The sequence below is a fragment of the Mesocricetus auratus genome, unplaced genomic scaffold (genome assembly GCF_017639785.1).
Source record: "Mesocricetus auratus isolate SY011 unplaced genomic scaffold, BCM_Maur_2.0 Super-Scaffold_100014, whole genome shotgun sequence".
NCBI classification, from domain to species: domain Eukaryota; kingdom Metazoa; phylum Chordata; class Mammalia; order Rodentia; family Cricetidae; genus Mesocricetus; species Mesocricetus auratus.
In genome coordinates, this window is record NW_024429197.1 from 25,269,750 (window position 1) to 25,285,248 (window position 15,499).

The window sequence follows — 15,499 nt, forward strand, 5'->3', positions numbered from 1 at the left end:
AGATCTCTCTGAGTTCAAGGCCAGCCTGGTCTACAGATCGAGTTCCAAGACTACAGTTACAGCTACATAGTGCGATCCTGTCTCTAAAAAATACAAAATACAGACTGGAGAGGTGGCTAAGAACCATTTGTAATGAGAACTGGTTCACTCTTCTGGCCTTGAGGCATATATGCAGGCAGAACATTGTATACATAACAAACAGATAAATTGTGCAGCCTGTATCCGAGAATGTGCGGAGGGTGTCCGGATTGATGACACAGAGACCTGTCGGTGGTGCAAAGAAAACTTCAAGAAGGCTTACAGAAGGCTCCTCAAGAAGGCTCTACTTTATTCCTACCCTGGCTGGTTATATATACCCTGACACCAGAGGTGGAGGTGGGTGGGTCAGGAAGAGGTGGTTAGTCTCTGGAAAAGGTCAAGATTAGGGTGTTTCTGTGGGGCAGCCTTTATCAGGAATTTATTGCTCCATTGGAAAAGGTCAAGGTCAGGGCATTCCTGTGGGCCAGCCCTAATCAGGAACTTATTGCTCCGGGCACTGTATTCTTTGTAGTAAACACGTTTTTAGTAAACATTGTCTTACTGCTGCCTGCTCCCAGGATGATGAGAAAGTGGGCTTCTGGCCAAGGTCTGTTGTTCCCACAATAAATCTTTTTTTTGTTGTTGTTTTTTACGAGACAGGGCTTCTCTGTATTGTTTCGGAGGCTATCAATCAAGCCCGGCCTCGAACTCACAGAGATCCGCCTGCCTCTGCCTCTCGAGTGCTGGGTTTAAAGGCGTGCGCCATCACTGCCCAGCCCATAAATCTTTTTTTTAAAGATTTATTTATTTATCATGAATACAACATCCTGCCTCCATGTATGTCTGCATGCCAGAAGAGGACAACAGATCTCATTATGAATGGTTGTGAGCCACCATATGGTTGCTGGGAACTGAACTCAGGACCTCTGAAAGAGCAGCCAATGCTCTTAACCTCTGCGCCATCTCTCCAGCCCGATAAATACATCTTAATAAAATAAAAAATAAACTGATTTGGTACTTTCTCCCTACTTTGGGAAAATAACTTAGGTGTTGATATGAGAGAAAAATGACAATAATGGAAGATACATTAAATATTTGTTTTTCTAAACAGCTACTTCGGATCATTAGAAATTTTCCTTTTTTTGAGACAGGTTTTCTCTCTGTAGCCTTGGCTGTCCTAGAACTCACTCTGTAGACCAGGCTGGTGTTGTGGGAACTCAATCAGCCAATAACCTTTGAGATATTAGACCATTAATGAATGCGTGGTCTCAGGTACTACAGATGGACTGATAAGAGGGAGAAGAAGCGTGCTCTCTTGTGTGATGGTCAGAGAATTAAAAGCAGCATCCTGTGCCCCCAGGCCAGAAGACCTAGGCAATTATCTATCTTTATTGTTATTCATGAGTGTTCCCCAAATAAATATTTGATATCCTTTTATTCAGGCTCATGTGGACTCCATTACTCATGACTACAGGCTGGCCTCAAACTCACAGATATATGCCTGCCTCTGCCTCCCAAGTGCTGGGATCAAAGGAGTATGCCACCACTACCTGGCCTAATTTTTTTCCTTTCTTTTCTCTTTTCCTTTCTTTTTTCTTCCTTCCTTCCTTACTTTTTTTGTTTTTCCAGACAGGGTTTCTCTGTAGCTTTGGAACCTACCCTGAAACTCTTTCTGTAGATCAGGCTTGCCTTGAACTCACAGAGATCCACCTGCCTCTGCCTCCCAAGTGCTTAATATTAAAGGCATGCATCAACATTGCCTGGCCTAATTTTCCTTTTTTTTGTGGGGGGGGTTTCAAGACAGAAAACTCACTCTGTAGACCAAGCTGGCCTCGAACTCACAGAGATCTGCCTGCCTCTGCCTCACTGTTCCCTGTTGTGGAATATTAGTTAAGATGTGTTACATTTGTTTATGCTGTGGAATATTTGTTTATTGATGCAAAGATAGGTTGTATCCTTCTATGCTGCATTTGTTTAACTCTGTGAAGCTGTGTTTCTTTGCCTGTCTAAAACACCTGACTGATTTAATAATGAGCTGAATGGCAAATAGCCAGACAGGAAAGAGAAAGATAGACAATCCAGAGAAGGAGAAGGAGAGGAGGATGCCGGGGGCCAGCCACCCAGTCATACAACCAGTCATAGAGTAAGACGGAAAGAAAGGTATATAGAATAGAGAAATGTAAAATCCCAGATGCAAAAGGTATATGGGATAATTTAAGTTAAGAAAAGCTCACTAGAATAAGTCAAGCTAAGACTGGAAGTTAGTAAGTAAGAGTAAGTCTCCATGTATTTATTTGGGAGCTTGAAGAAGGAGGAGGAGGAGGAAGAAGAGGAGGGGAAGGGAGAGGGGGAAAGGAGGGAGGAAGGAAGAGAAGAAGGGAGGGAGGGAGGAGGAGGGGAAAAGGAGGGAGAGGGAGGGGGAGGGGAGAGGGAAGGAAGGAGGGAGAGGGAGGGAGGGAGGGGAAAGGAGAAGAAGAGGAAGAGAAGAAGGGAGGGAGAAAGGAGGAGGAGGGAAGAAGAAGAGGGAGAGGGAGGGGGAAAGGAGGCAGGGGGAAAGGAGGGAGGAAGGAGGAGAAGAGGAAGAGAAGAAGGAGGAAGAAGAAGAAGAAGAAGAAGAAGAAGAAGAAGAAGAAGAAGAAGAAGAAGAAGAAGAAGAAGAAGAAGAAGCAGTAGCAGCAAACAAACAACTGCAGTTCACTATTTGGGTCCTGGGTATCAAACTCAGGTTGTCAGGGCTGGCAGCAGGCACATTTATCCACTAAGCCATTTCTCTAGCATATATCTGAAAGATTTATTTACTTAATTTAGGTTTGGCTTTTTGAGACAGGATTTCTCTGTTTAGACCATTCTGGGCTCTAACTCACAAAGATCCACCTGCTTCTGCCTCTCAAGTGCTAGAATTAAAGGTGTGCACCATCATACTAAGTTTTTAACTTAAGCTTTCTTCATTACAGGAAAATTATTCTAGCAATACAGAAACAAAATGTCAGTAACACAAGAGTACTAATCCTTCGGCTGGGTGTTGGTGGCGCACACCTTTTATGTTTTTTTTGTTTTGTTTTGTTTTTTTCCGAGACAGGATTTCTCTGCCTCTGCCTCCTGAGTACCAGGATTGAAGGCATGCACTACCACCACCTGGCCCCTTAAACTATTTTTATACGAAGAATTTTATACACAAATGTATATATACACAGATCTGCTTGCATCTGCCTCTCAAGTGCTGGAATTCACGATATGCACCACCATGCTTGGCTCCCCAAAACTGTTTTTTTTCTCATAAATTTTCTTTTAATCATGTACCCAAATCCCACTAACTTACCAGTCCTTCTATGTCTGCTTTCCACCCTCATAGCCTCCCCCACAACATAAAAAAAGAAAAACTTCACTCTATATTTCCCTCCTGTCTATCACATATTCATGTGTCTTAATGGTCTTGGGAGCTGCAATGAGTTACACAGTATACTATTTTGCCCAAACAGCTTTATTTGCAAATGTTTGTTGTAGTGTGTACACCATCAATACTGGACTCTCACTGAAACTTCTCTTAGATATCTTGCTGTTATCAGGAGTCATAGAAATCCTGTGGCTATGGTTGTGGATCTGTCCCTTTGCACACTCCAGACGATCATGGTAGCTGAGTTAGTCAATCCAGGCCTCCACCAGGACCAACCCCTCAGGCAAGGATCAGGGACAGCTCTCCCTTTCTCATGCTATCAAAGCCAGCTCTCCCATGGTTCCCAATGGTAACAAACCCTCCTCAGACATCAACAGACTACAGCAGTAAGGCCATGGTCCTGACTGGCAGCACAGACAACTCAGATCAGTATGCCCCTGGTGGCAGCATGGTCCATGGTCCTTGTACATCAATATGGCCTCAGGCACAAACCACAGGCATCTGTATGATGTGGGATAATGTTCTTGTTCACTGTAAAGATTTGTCACTCATATTGGTTTAATAAAATACTGATTGGCCAGTAGCCAAGGAGGAAGTATAGGCAGGGCTACCCAGACTAGGAGAATTCTGGGAAGAGGAAGGCACAGAAACAGTCACCAGCCAGACACAAAGGAAGCAAGATGAGAATGCCTTATAGAGAAAAGGTACCAAGCCATGTGGCTAAATATAGATAAGAGCCGGATGGTGGTGCCGCACGGGAGGCAGAGGCAGGCAGATCTCTGTGAGTTCGAGGCCAGGCTGGACCGACAGCCTCCAAAACAATACAGAGAAACCCTGTCTTGTAAAAACCAAAATAAATAAATAAATATATAGATAGATAGATAGATAGACAGATATAGATATAGAGATAGATAGATAAGAATTATGGGTTAATTTAAGTTGTAAGAGCTTGTTAGTAATAAACCTGAGCAATATGACACACAGTTTACATTTAATTCAAGCCTCTGTGTGTTTATTTGGGACTGAATGGCTGCAGGACTGGGTGGGACAGAAACTTCCATTTACATCTGTAGGCCTTCTCGGGTAACTTGGGCTGCAGACATCAACACAGAACCCAGCTGTGGTAGGGCGATGGACACAGACAAGGCCCTTGCCTGCTGCAGCACAGGTCTAGACATCGTGTGGCCCCAGGTGGCAGTGTAGGCCTCCCAGATCTGCCTGCTCCTCACCACATTTGTGTCTTCAGTTCTGCCTCTCTTCAGGTGCATGAGCCACTCTCCTCCTCCTCTCCCGTTTCTCCACTATATACCTGGTGATCACAGTGGTGCCTGCCTGTCCATGGCTAGACTGGCCTGTTCCAAAACTATTTTTTTAACATGACTTCCGTATCTTCAAAATGATTATACTAATCAATGAGGCTCCAAATGACGCTGTAACGATAAGCGACACACTTACTGAAAGTAAAACTAAGTATTTATTGTAGAAATTACTCCCAAGATACCAAACAAGTAACCCAGATGAGCCCAGTAGTTTTACCGCTGCTGAACCGGAAGCTGAACTCCGGGAAAAGAGACCAAGACTTCCTGTGTGCTGTCTTTTATGCCTTCCCCGTAACGCCCCCTAGCCATGCCCAAAAGTGGGCCTGGTTAGTGACGTAGTTCACCGCCTAGGTACGTATACGTCTTTACGTCCATCCGTATACGTCTTTAGTCATGCCTAAAGTGGGTGTGGTTAGCGGTGTGGTAAACCGCCCTTTTATTACCTCATCTGTATGCGCCTCTAGTAAGTCACATGGTTAATGGCGGCATACAGGCTTCCTCCTACAAATCAAGGCCAATTCTAAGCCAACACACACACACACACACACACACACACACACACACACACACACACACACAGAGACAGAGAGAGAGAGAGAGAGAGAGAGAGAGAGAGAGAGAGAGAGAGAGAGAGAGAGAGAGAGAGAGAGAAATATACCAAATGATCAATACTGTATTTCTGGTAACTTAACAGAAAAAAATATCTTATAAAACATTACCTTGCATTTCACAGCACCCAAAGTAGTAGCGAGACACAGCCATGTTGCCAACAACTTCCCATTTGTTTTCATCAGGATCAAATCGTTCAATGGTGTTGCCAATCTCAGCTCCAACCCACCCACCTGGAACAAAACAAAAAATAATCATTTCTGAGATAAAGGAATCTAATTTATGACACCTAATTCTACTATTTCATATTACAGATGAGTCCACATGGACCAGATAGGTGATCTGTCCAAGTTGACATGAAAAATCAGAATGCAATTATGAGTAAAGTTCAGATTTGCTTATTAGAGTAAAATGAACAAAGAAAACATCTTAGCTTAGTATGAGAAATATGATTTTTTTCCAAAACCTTTTTATTTTTAATTTTTGAAACAGTTTTATTACATAACCCTGGCTGTTCTGGAACTCACAGAGATCTGCCTACATCTACCTCCAGAATGCTAGGATTAAAGATATACATAACACCTGAGTGGTGATGGCTCACACCTTCAATTCCAGCACTCAGGAGGCAGAGGCAGAAGGGTCTGAGTTCCAGTACAGCAAGGGCTATACAAAGAAATCTTGTCTCCAAAAACTTAAAAAAGAAGATAAACACTAATATACATTACCCCAAAACTATTTTTTCTTTTCTTTCTTTCATTCAATCTTTCCTTTGTGTGTGTGTGTGTGTGTGTGTGTGTTTGTTTGTTTGTTTTGTTTCTTGAGACAGGTTTCTTTGTGGCTTTAGAGGCTGTACTGGAACTAGCTCTTGTAGACCCAACTGGTCTTGAACTCACAGAGATCAGTCCACCTCTGCCTCCCAAGTGCTGGGATTAAAGATGTGCCCTACCACAGCCCGATTTAACACTCTTATTTTAGATTATTTATTATGTATAGTGTTCTGCCTGTATATATCTCTGCCAGCTGCAAAGGGCTGCCAGATCTTATTACATATGGTTGTTAGCCACCATGTGGTTGCTGGGAACTGAATTCAAACCTCTGCAAGGGCAGCCAATGCTCTGAGCCATCTCTCCAGCCCTTATTCTTTCCTTTTTAAAAAATTTATTTAAAAAAATTTTTTTTGGTTTATTGAATTAGGGTTTCTCTATGTAGCTTTGGCTGTTCTTGAACTCACTCTATAGATCAGGCTGACCTTGAATTCACAGAGATCCACCTGTCTCTGCCTCCCCAAGTATTGGGATCAGGCATGGGCTATCTCGGCCTGCTCACCCAAATTAGTTTTTAATATGACTTGTATAGCTTCAAAATTGCAAAGACTTATCAAGGCCAATTCTAAGCCAAACCACAGCATACTACTTATTTAGGATGTATTTAGAGACTTCAAAAAGGTTTTTCAGGCTGGGTGCTGGTGGCCCACGCCTTCAATCCCAGAACTCAGGAGGCAGAGACAGGAGGATCTTTGTGAGTTCAAGGCCAGCCTGATCTACAGAGCAAGTTCCAGGACAGGCTCCAAAACAATACAGAGAAACCCTGTCTCAAAAACCCCAAAAAAAAGTTTTTCATATTTTCTAAATATTCTTCAGGTTTGTTTGTTTGAGTCACTGTGTGCCCCTCACTGCCCTGGAGCTCACTACATAGATCAGGCTGGCACTGAACTCAGAGAGATCTGCCTGCCTCTGCCTCTGCCTCAAGTCCAGTTATTTTTGTGTTGTATTTGTTTTTTTAAGTTAGTTTTATTTATTTATTGAGATTATATTTACATCATTTCTTCCTTCTCTTTCTTCCCTTCAAACTCTCCATAGACTCCTTTTTGATCTTTTTAAATTCATGGTCTTTTTTCATTAGTTATTGTAGCAAACATATGTGTGTATGTGGGTATATATATTCCTAAATATATAAGTACAACCTGTTCAACCTATGTGTTACTTGTATATGTATTTTCAGGGTTGAGGTTTTGGTACTAGATAACCATTGGTGTGCACTTCCATGAGTAAGATTATTTCTCCTTTCTCAGCATTTCTTGGTTGCTGGTAATTCTTTGTGCAGAGTTGAGGCACTGTGGGCTTCTCTGTGTCCATGTTAGCGTATCTACACTGACGTCCTTGTTCAGCTCATGTTTAGGCAGCCATTTTGGTTAGACTTATGGTGTGTCTTCTGACATTCCTAGAAGACAGTCTCATAGCAAACTGACCTATATTCTTTCCACTCCCTCTTTTGCCATGATCTCTGAACCTTAGGTAACAGCATTTTGTATTTTGAGAGAGATATAATGTATTTCAGGCTGGCCTGAAACTAACTCATTGTGTAGGGTTATTTGCAGTAATCCCTGAGAGTGCTAGTAACAGAGTGCTGGCCATTCTCCAAGTTATAAAATTGAAAATATTCCCTTCATTCATGTATCACAGCCAACACCTATAGTCATATCAAGAAAATGGCAAGTTCAATGTTTCTAGGGCAGCCTGACCTACAAAGTGAGACCCTGTCTAAAAAAAGGAAAGAAAAGAAAAAAAGGAATTTACAAAGCTAAAAAGATTCACTTCTTTTTTTCAAGACACAGTCTCACTATGCAGCCCTCCCCGGCCTGGAACTTACTATGTAAACCAGGCTGGTGTTGAACTACCATCTATCTTGCCTCTTCCAGCCCTAGATCTAGATGCAAATTTCTTATGTCATTAAGGAACATCTCTAAAATTGTCAGATCCCAAGAACTTAATATCAGTCATTCTTAAGTCAAACAGTGTAATTACCCAAAGCATAGATAGCCCCGTAACACACACATACTCCCAAGCCGCAGCGGGGGTGGTTCATTGAAGCAACAGTTGTCCATTGTTTAGTAACTGGATCATAGCATTCAGTACAGTCAAAAATCATAGAATCCTTTTCACCTGATTTTCAAAAAGAGACACATGTCAGGTTTAGTGGTACTAAAAGAATAGAATTAGAATACAATATTCAACAGTGTTAGCATTGTCCGTTTTTCAGAAATCAACCATTAGGTCTAATTTTAAAATACCCATTAAAAGTCTTTGCCTAGCAAGCAATATTTTTAATTCAAAACACTGCCATTTATTAAAGACCAGTTATGAAGCAAAAGCACATGACATTCTAATTATTTCTAGTTCTACCACCTAAACAATTCATGTAAATTTTGAGGAAACAACTTCCATTTTAACACTCCCATTTCTTTTCAGGTAATAATTTAGACTTAATTGATGTGGGAGGTACTTCTGTATGCTGCAAATAGGTATTAGTTTTATTGGTTGATGAATAAAGCTGTTTTGGCCAATGGACAGGCAGGATTTATCTAGGTGGGAATTCTGAACAAAGAGGCAGGGAAAAGAAAGACAAAGGACAGACACCATGTAGCCACTGGGAAGGTAGGATGCCTGGGCATTCTCCAGTAAAGTAGGGCCATGTGATATACAGATTAATAGTTATGGATTAATAATTAACAGACAGCTAGCCAGTAATCCCAGCACTCAGGAGGCAGAGGCAGGCGGATCTCTGTGAGTTTGAGGCTGGACTGGACCGACAGCCTCCAAAACAATACAGAGAAACCCTGTCTCGTAAAACCAAAAAAAAGAAAAAAAAAAAGAAAAAAGAAAAATAAGCCAGGTGGTGGTAGCCCACACTTTTAATTCCAGCACTTGGAAGTTACATGTTGGTGGATCTCTGAGAGTTCAAAACCAGCCTTGTCTACAGAGCCAGTTCTAAGACAGCTGGGGATACACAGAGAAACCCTGTCTCAAAAAAATCAACAACAACAACAAAGAGAATAGGACAATAACATGATCCGATCCATAATGTAAGAGTAGACTCTAGAGATAAAAACAGAAACATCAAGACTTGGGTATTATAATGTTGAAGCAGATATATCAATATAAATACAGATGGACTGGCTATATCTGTGAAAGAAAGACAACATGGAATGACTCAAGGTTTGAGGGGGGCTTTAGCTCAGTGGTAGTGGTTGCCTCACATTCATGAGGCACTAGGATCAATTACTCAGTACTGAAGGAACAAAAAAAGCAATGTTAAAAGCTTTGTTCTTACCCACTAGGCAAATCACCATTACTGTCCAGCATATGGCAGGTCATGGAAGAAAACACAGATTTTGGTGTAGAATATTAAATATGAAGTACATATTGGCATATAGGCCAGTTCAAAGAGATGGTTACTATTTTATGAGTAAATAATTTTTCATTAAAAACATCTCATGGAGAGGGGAGGAAATTAAAGACAATGAAGATGATCAAACTACATTACATAACTGGGGGGAGCACATATACAATGTAGCCAAGTAGATTAATAAGAGAAATGAGATATTTTTATTGTTACCTCCAATAGCGTAGACCATCCCTCCCAAAACTGCTACTCCAAGTCCACACCGAGCCTGATGAAGCGAAGATACAGTGGTCCAGTACTGGCTAAAGGTATCAAAACGTTCTACACAGCTGAGGGCTCTGCTATCACTCCAACGGCCTCCCTGCAATCGTGTATATCCACCTAGACAGAGAAGTGGAAAATATACAGCAAACACGTATTGCTAAATATGAAAATGGCAGTAATAAAGAAAATATTGGTCCCTGTATCAAACATTTATACAACTCAGTGCGTATCACCTCTATAAAAATAGTATATAAAATATATGACTCTCAATTACGCCAAGCCCTGGAAAATTATGGCTTACATGAAATGAGGTTAACCTCAATATTTTACCATATCTCTCAGTTATAATAGAAGATGATATGAAATATAAATCTAGGCAATATTCTTTGTCTAGTTATAAAGTTTCATATCACTTTTATAGGTATCAGTTAAAAACAGTACACTGATAGGGCTGGAGAGATGGCTCAGTGCTAAAGAGCTTTACCTTGGTTCAATTCCCAGCACCCATATGGCAGCTCATGGCTGTTTGTAACTCCACTTGCAGGGATCTGATAACCTCACACAGACATACATGCAGGCAAAACATCAATGCACATAAAATAAAAATAAATGAATAATTATTTTTAAAAAGCAGTGCGTTGAGGGGATGGAGAGATTATTCAGTGGTTGTGTGTGTATTATTGCAAAGGACTAGGAAACACCTGTAATTCCAGGCACCTGTACTCACACATGCACATTCCCACACAGAGCTACGCATATATAAACATATAATTAAAAATAAAAAATAGCTGGGCAATGGTGGTGCATGCCTTCAATCCCAGAACGTGAGAGGCAGAGGCAGTCGGATGTCTGTAAGATCAAGGCCAGCCTGATCTACAGAGTGAGTTCCAGGATAGCCTCCAAAGCTACAGAGACACCCTGTTTCAAAAAACGATAAATAAATAAATAAATAAATAAATAAATAAATAAATAAATATATCTTTAAAAATGTGGATTGAGGGCTAGTAAGATGGCCACTGCGTAAAGGCATTTTTCACATAAGCCAGAAACCCCGAATTCAGTCCCTGGAACCCACATTAAGATGAAAGGAAATAATTCACTCCACAAATGTTGTTCTCTGATCTCCACACATGCACCATGGCATGTGCATGCACATACATAGATCATGCACACAATAATAACAAAATACGTTTAAAAACTAAAGCAAAGCTGGGTAGTTGTAGTATACACCTTCAGTCCCAACACCCTTAGAGGCAGGTGGCTCTCTGAGTTTGAGGCCAGCCTGGTCTACATAGTGAGCTCCAAGACAACCATGGTAATACAAAGAAACCCTTCCTCTAAAATCAAAACAAAATAAACAAACAAAAAAGTAATACAAAGTAGTGGATTGAAATCTTTATTTTCCCTGCACACCCACTCAGCAAAAACAAAACAAATAACAAAAAAAAGTGTAGTATGTACTCCAAAAGAATGTTTACATATTGTCTTATGTAAAATATGCAAAAATTAATCATATATAATTGTAAACTATATTATACATAAGAAATTATATAGAAAATATAGTATACCTAGATTTCTGGACAACCATACCTGCTGTATATCTATCAACTTTAATGGTTATAAATGAAAATTTTTGACATGTTCCTCTGATATTTTTTTTACACAAATCCACTTTTTAAAAAATTTTGAGACAGGGTCTGTCTACATAGCCCTGGCTGTGTGCATTGCCTCAAACTCAGATATGTGCCTCCCTCTGCTTTCCTACTGACAGGGGATGTCCTTTATATGCTGTGAATATATGTTTCTCTTATTGGTTGAGGAATAAGCTATTTTGGCCAATGGACACAGGTAGGATTTAGCCAAGCAGGAAATCCAAATAGGGATAGAGGAAGGTATTAGGCAGAGTGAAGGAGATGCCATGTAGCCCCGAGGAAGCAAGAGGTCCGGCATCACTGGTAAGCTAACACCATGTGGAGATACACAGATTAATAGAAATGGGTTAAAAATTAAGAGAGAGCTAGTCAATTAAGTGTGAGCTATTAGCCAGTTTATAATTAATATAAGCCCCTGTGTGTTTATTTGGAACTAAACAGACACGCTGGGACACAAATTTCTGACTACATCCTAGTGCTGGGACTAAAGGCTTGCACCACCATGTCTGGCTTATAAATCTACTTTTGTTTATTTACTTTTCATTAGTTAAATCTGAAAGGGTACAACATCACATAGATTCTTTGTCCAGTGGCCTCCATAGGAAGGTTGCTCTGGAATTTGACACTGTTTCCATGGGACCAAGTTACCTTTCCCCAGTTAGTCTGCTTTTGCTTGTCTTGTCTTCAGGAGTCACTGTGCTGTTTTTTGCTTTATATACAATAAGCATATCTCTTGCCTAAGTAGAATTCCGTTTCATCTCAGGCATAAACATCTTCAGTTTTTTTTTTTTTTGAGGTGGGGAGGAAGGGTTTATTTCATGTTACACCCCAAGCCTCAGCTACTAACTAACTGGCTCACAGATGGCCAAGTAACTCAATGCACATCCCGTGAACCCTAAAGGTCTCTGGGTTTGTAGCCCTGGAGCTCTGGCCCAGAGACATGCCTGACTGGATCAGATTCTCCCAAGAACTCTTTTGGGCTCTCTCTTCTGTTGCTAGGGATAAACACCTTTAGTTTAAGAAGAGCTGTGTATTCTCTTTAGTACTGGAGGCCTTGCTTGCTGATAGCCAGCAAAAATGGCCTTGCACCACAGTCTTCCTGACATATTTGCTTTTGGAACTTCTTTTCCCAGCATGCTTCCAGAGAAGCCAAGACACCAGAAAGAGCCCTCTGATATTTTCAAGGATTGTGCTGTCAAAGACACTTTAGAAAGCACTTATCTACCACCCCTAACAACCACCTACAACATTGTGAACAGTTCAAATTTTTGAGATCTATTTCCCTTGTTTTTCACTTGAATTTAAGATCTTTAATCAATTTATTTAGGTTTGTTCTTTTTTAAAGATTATGTCATATTGTAGCCTAGGTTGACCCAAAACTGTAACTTGTAACCCAAACTGGCTTTGAATTCACAGCATTCCTGCCTCTGTCTCAAATTCCAGACTTGTAAGCCTGAACCAGAATGTCTGGCAAAATTTTAACTTCTACAGAAATGTTTCTTGTGCTGGTGAAATAGCTCAGCAGGTAAAGGCAACTGGCTGTCCGGCCTGATGACCTGAGTTCAATCCTTACAAAGCTGGAGGAGAAAACCAATTCCCATAAATTATCCTTTCATATCCACTCACATACTATTATCCACGTATGTGCATACACACAATAAATAAGTAAATAAATCTGTAGACTGTCATTTGATGGTAATTAGGTAGAGACCAAAGATTTAGAATGTTGAATTAAATGCTGAATGAGAAGCTATTAAGTTTTAAATTATGCAAATTCAATTTACTAGTTTTAAGCCTAAATATGAAACTAAATATGCTTTGATAGATTTGCATATTAGTAAAACCTACATAGTAGCAACAGCAAACTATTAAAAAGTTCTTATCCTGAAAATAATTTCTATTATTTTTCAGAGTTTCTTACCTACTGCATACAGGTATTTTCTTGCTTTCTTTCGAGGTCGAACTTTGGATGTCTGCAGAAAACTACAAAACTTGTTCTCCTTGGGAGACTTGCTGACCTCACAATATTCTTTCAAAAGTGTTTGCAATGCAACTCGAAGATTAAAATCAGATACTCCTAAACAGTATTTAAAAAACAATGTTTTAAAAAGACTTTCAGATGCTACTGAAAAGACACATTTCCTGGTCAGTCAGAGTAGCACAAGTTGTTAATCCCAGCACTCAGGAAGCAGAGGCACATGGATCTCTTCAAGTTCCAGCCTGGTCTTGACACCTAATCTCAAAAAGAAAAACAAACAAAACAAATAGCAGCAACTAAAAAGAACAGGGAAAACACCCTCCTCACCAATGTTGGAGAGAGGGCTAAGGGAATGAACTATTTTTGTAGTTGGGTTCCCTGTTTATAATTTCAGCTCAAAGAGATTGACATCCATGGGCACCCAAACTCACATGCACATACCCACACACACAGACATTATTTTAGATAAAATAAATCATTCAATCCCAGCACTCAGGAGACAGAGGCAGGAGGATCTCTTTGAGTTCGAGGTCAACCTGGTCTACAGAATGAGTTCCAGGAGAGGCTCTGAAGCAATACAGAGAAACCCTGTATTTAAAAACCAAAAATAAATAAATAAATCCTAAAAAAAAAGCCAAATTTATTATCAAACAACAGTACGTTTATTACAATAGAAAATACTGTTTTTATCATTACTGCTAAGGAAGACTTTAATCTACCCAAATGTTTTAAAGAGGCCAATAAGATGGTTCAATAGGTAAAAGCGTTTGTTGCCAAGCCTAAAGCCCTCAGTTTGACTCCAGGGACCTATATGGAGGAAGAAGAGAAGCAACTCCCTTAAAATGTCTGCTGACCTCCACTCATGCTGTGGTATATTCGAGGCCCTTCTCCCCCGACACACCCACACACTCATATACACAAATACATAAAAATGTAATTAAAAGTTTAAAAAAATATTTAAAAAAATAATACCAGCCGGGTGGTGGTGGGGTACCTCTTTAATCTCAGCAATTGGGAGGTAGGGGCAGACAGATCTCTGTGAGCTGGAGGACAGCCTGGTCTACATGGTGAGTTGCAGGACATCAAGGGCTATACAGAGATCTCTGTCTCAAAAGACAACAACAAAAAATTGCAAATAAATGGATAATGCTTTCCAAATAAATATGGCAAGATGAACTAAATTCACAATTCTCAGGGCCATGTTCAGTGGGAAGGCACTTGCCTAACATGTGTGAGTACCTGGGTTCTAAAAAATGCTTTAAAAGTCACAATTTTTTTAATAAAATCTAAGAACAAAAAGAAAATACATTTATGTTATAAACCTTCAAAAATGATAAGGCAAAGCACGAGACCAATAAGAAAATCTTTTAAATTTTTATAATTAATTTTATTTATGAATACGGATGTTTTGTCTGCATGCATGTCTGTGTTCCATGTACATGCCTGTCTACAAAACTGGTATTCCAATTCTCACTTTGTTTCCTTAGCACCGCATCTCCTCCTATACTTCTGTTTCATAAAATGTGTTTTTAAAGTTACTCTACTGTCTGAATTTCAAGAGGAATGTGTTTCTGTTTATGTCTAATCTCCCCCACAACCCCACTCCAACTCCTCACCCAGGCTGAATTCTTCAATTTCTCTTCTTTTCCCTGGGATCTACTTCAATAGATGTATTTTTTTTTGTATCTTGTTTACATGGCCTCCTTATTCAAACCATGCTCTGACAAAGAGCTGATTGTCCCTCTCACTTTTTATATTTGTACAATTACTTTATATTATGCAGTATACAATTTGAGTAAGACGTGTCATGTTCTCACTGTCTTGCTAGCCTGAAACATGAGGGTGCTGGAATAAAGCCTTAATAGGGCTCATGTCCTTACTTTGGATCAAACCTAGGGCCACATCTGTGCTGAGCAAGCCTGCACTGGGCTCTACCCCAGCCAAGACACTGTATTGATTATTTTATTTCTCAGCTTCCTCTGCTTTGCTTTTTTTTTTTTTTTTTTTTTTTTTTTTGGTTTTTCGAGACAGGGTTTCTCTGTGGCTTTGGAGGCTGTCCTGGAACTGGCTCTGTAGACCAGGC

At 40.2% G+C, this 15,499-nt stretch overlaps 1 protein-coding gene across 2 annotated transcripts in view; it reads right to left on the minus strand.

The window, feature by feature from the left end:
* Positions 1-15,499, minus strand: part of LOC101838660 (intracisternal A particle-promoted polypeptide) — a 33,043-nt gene that overhangs the window by 8,127 nt on the left and 9,417 nt on the right. For both annotated transcript variants that reach the window (XM_005072062.4, XM_040756913.1), the window contains exons 4-7: positions 13,360-13,515; positions 9,736-9,903; positions 8,145-8,282; positions 5,451-5,573 (exon numbers count right to left, since the gene is read on the minus strand). In XM_005072062.4, coding sequence (XP_005072119.1) covers positions 5,451-5,573; positions 8,145-8,282; positions 9,736-9,903; positions 13,360-13,515 — 585 coding nt within the window. The remainder of the gene's footprint in view (positions 1-5,450; positions 5,574-8,144; positions 8,283-9,735; positions 9,904-13,359; positions 13,516-15,499) is intronic.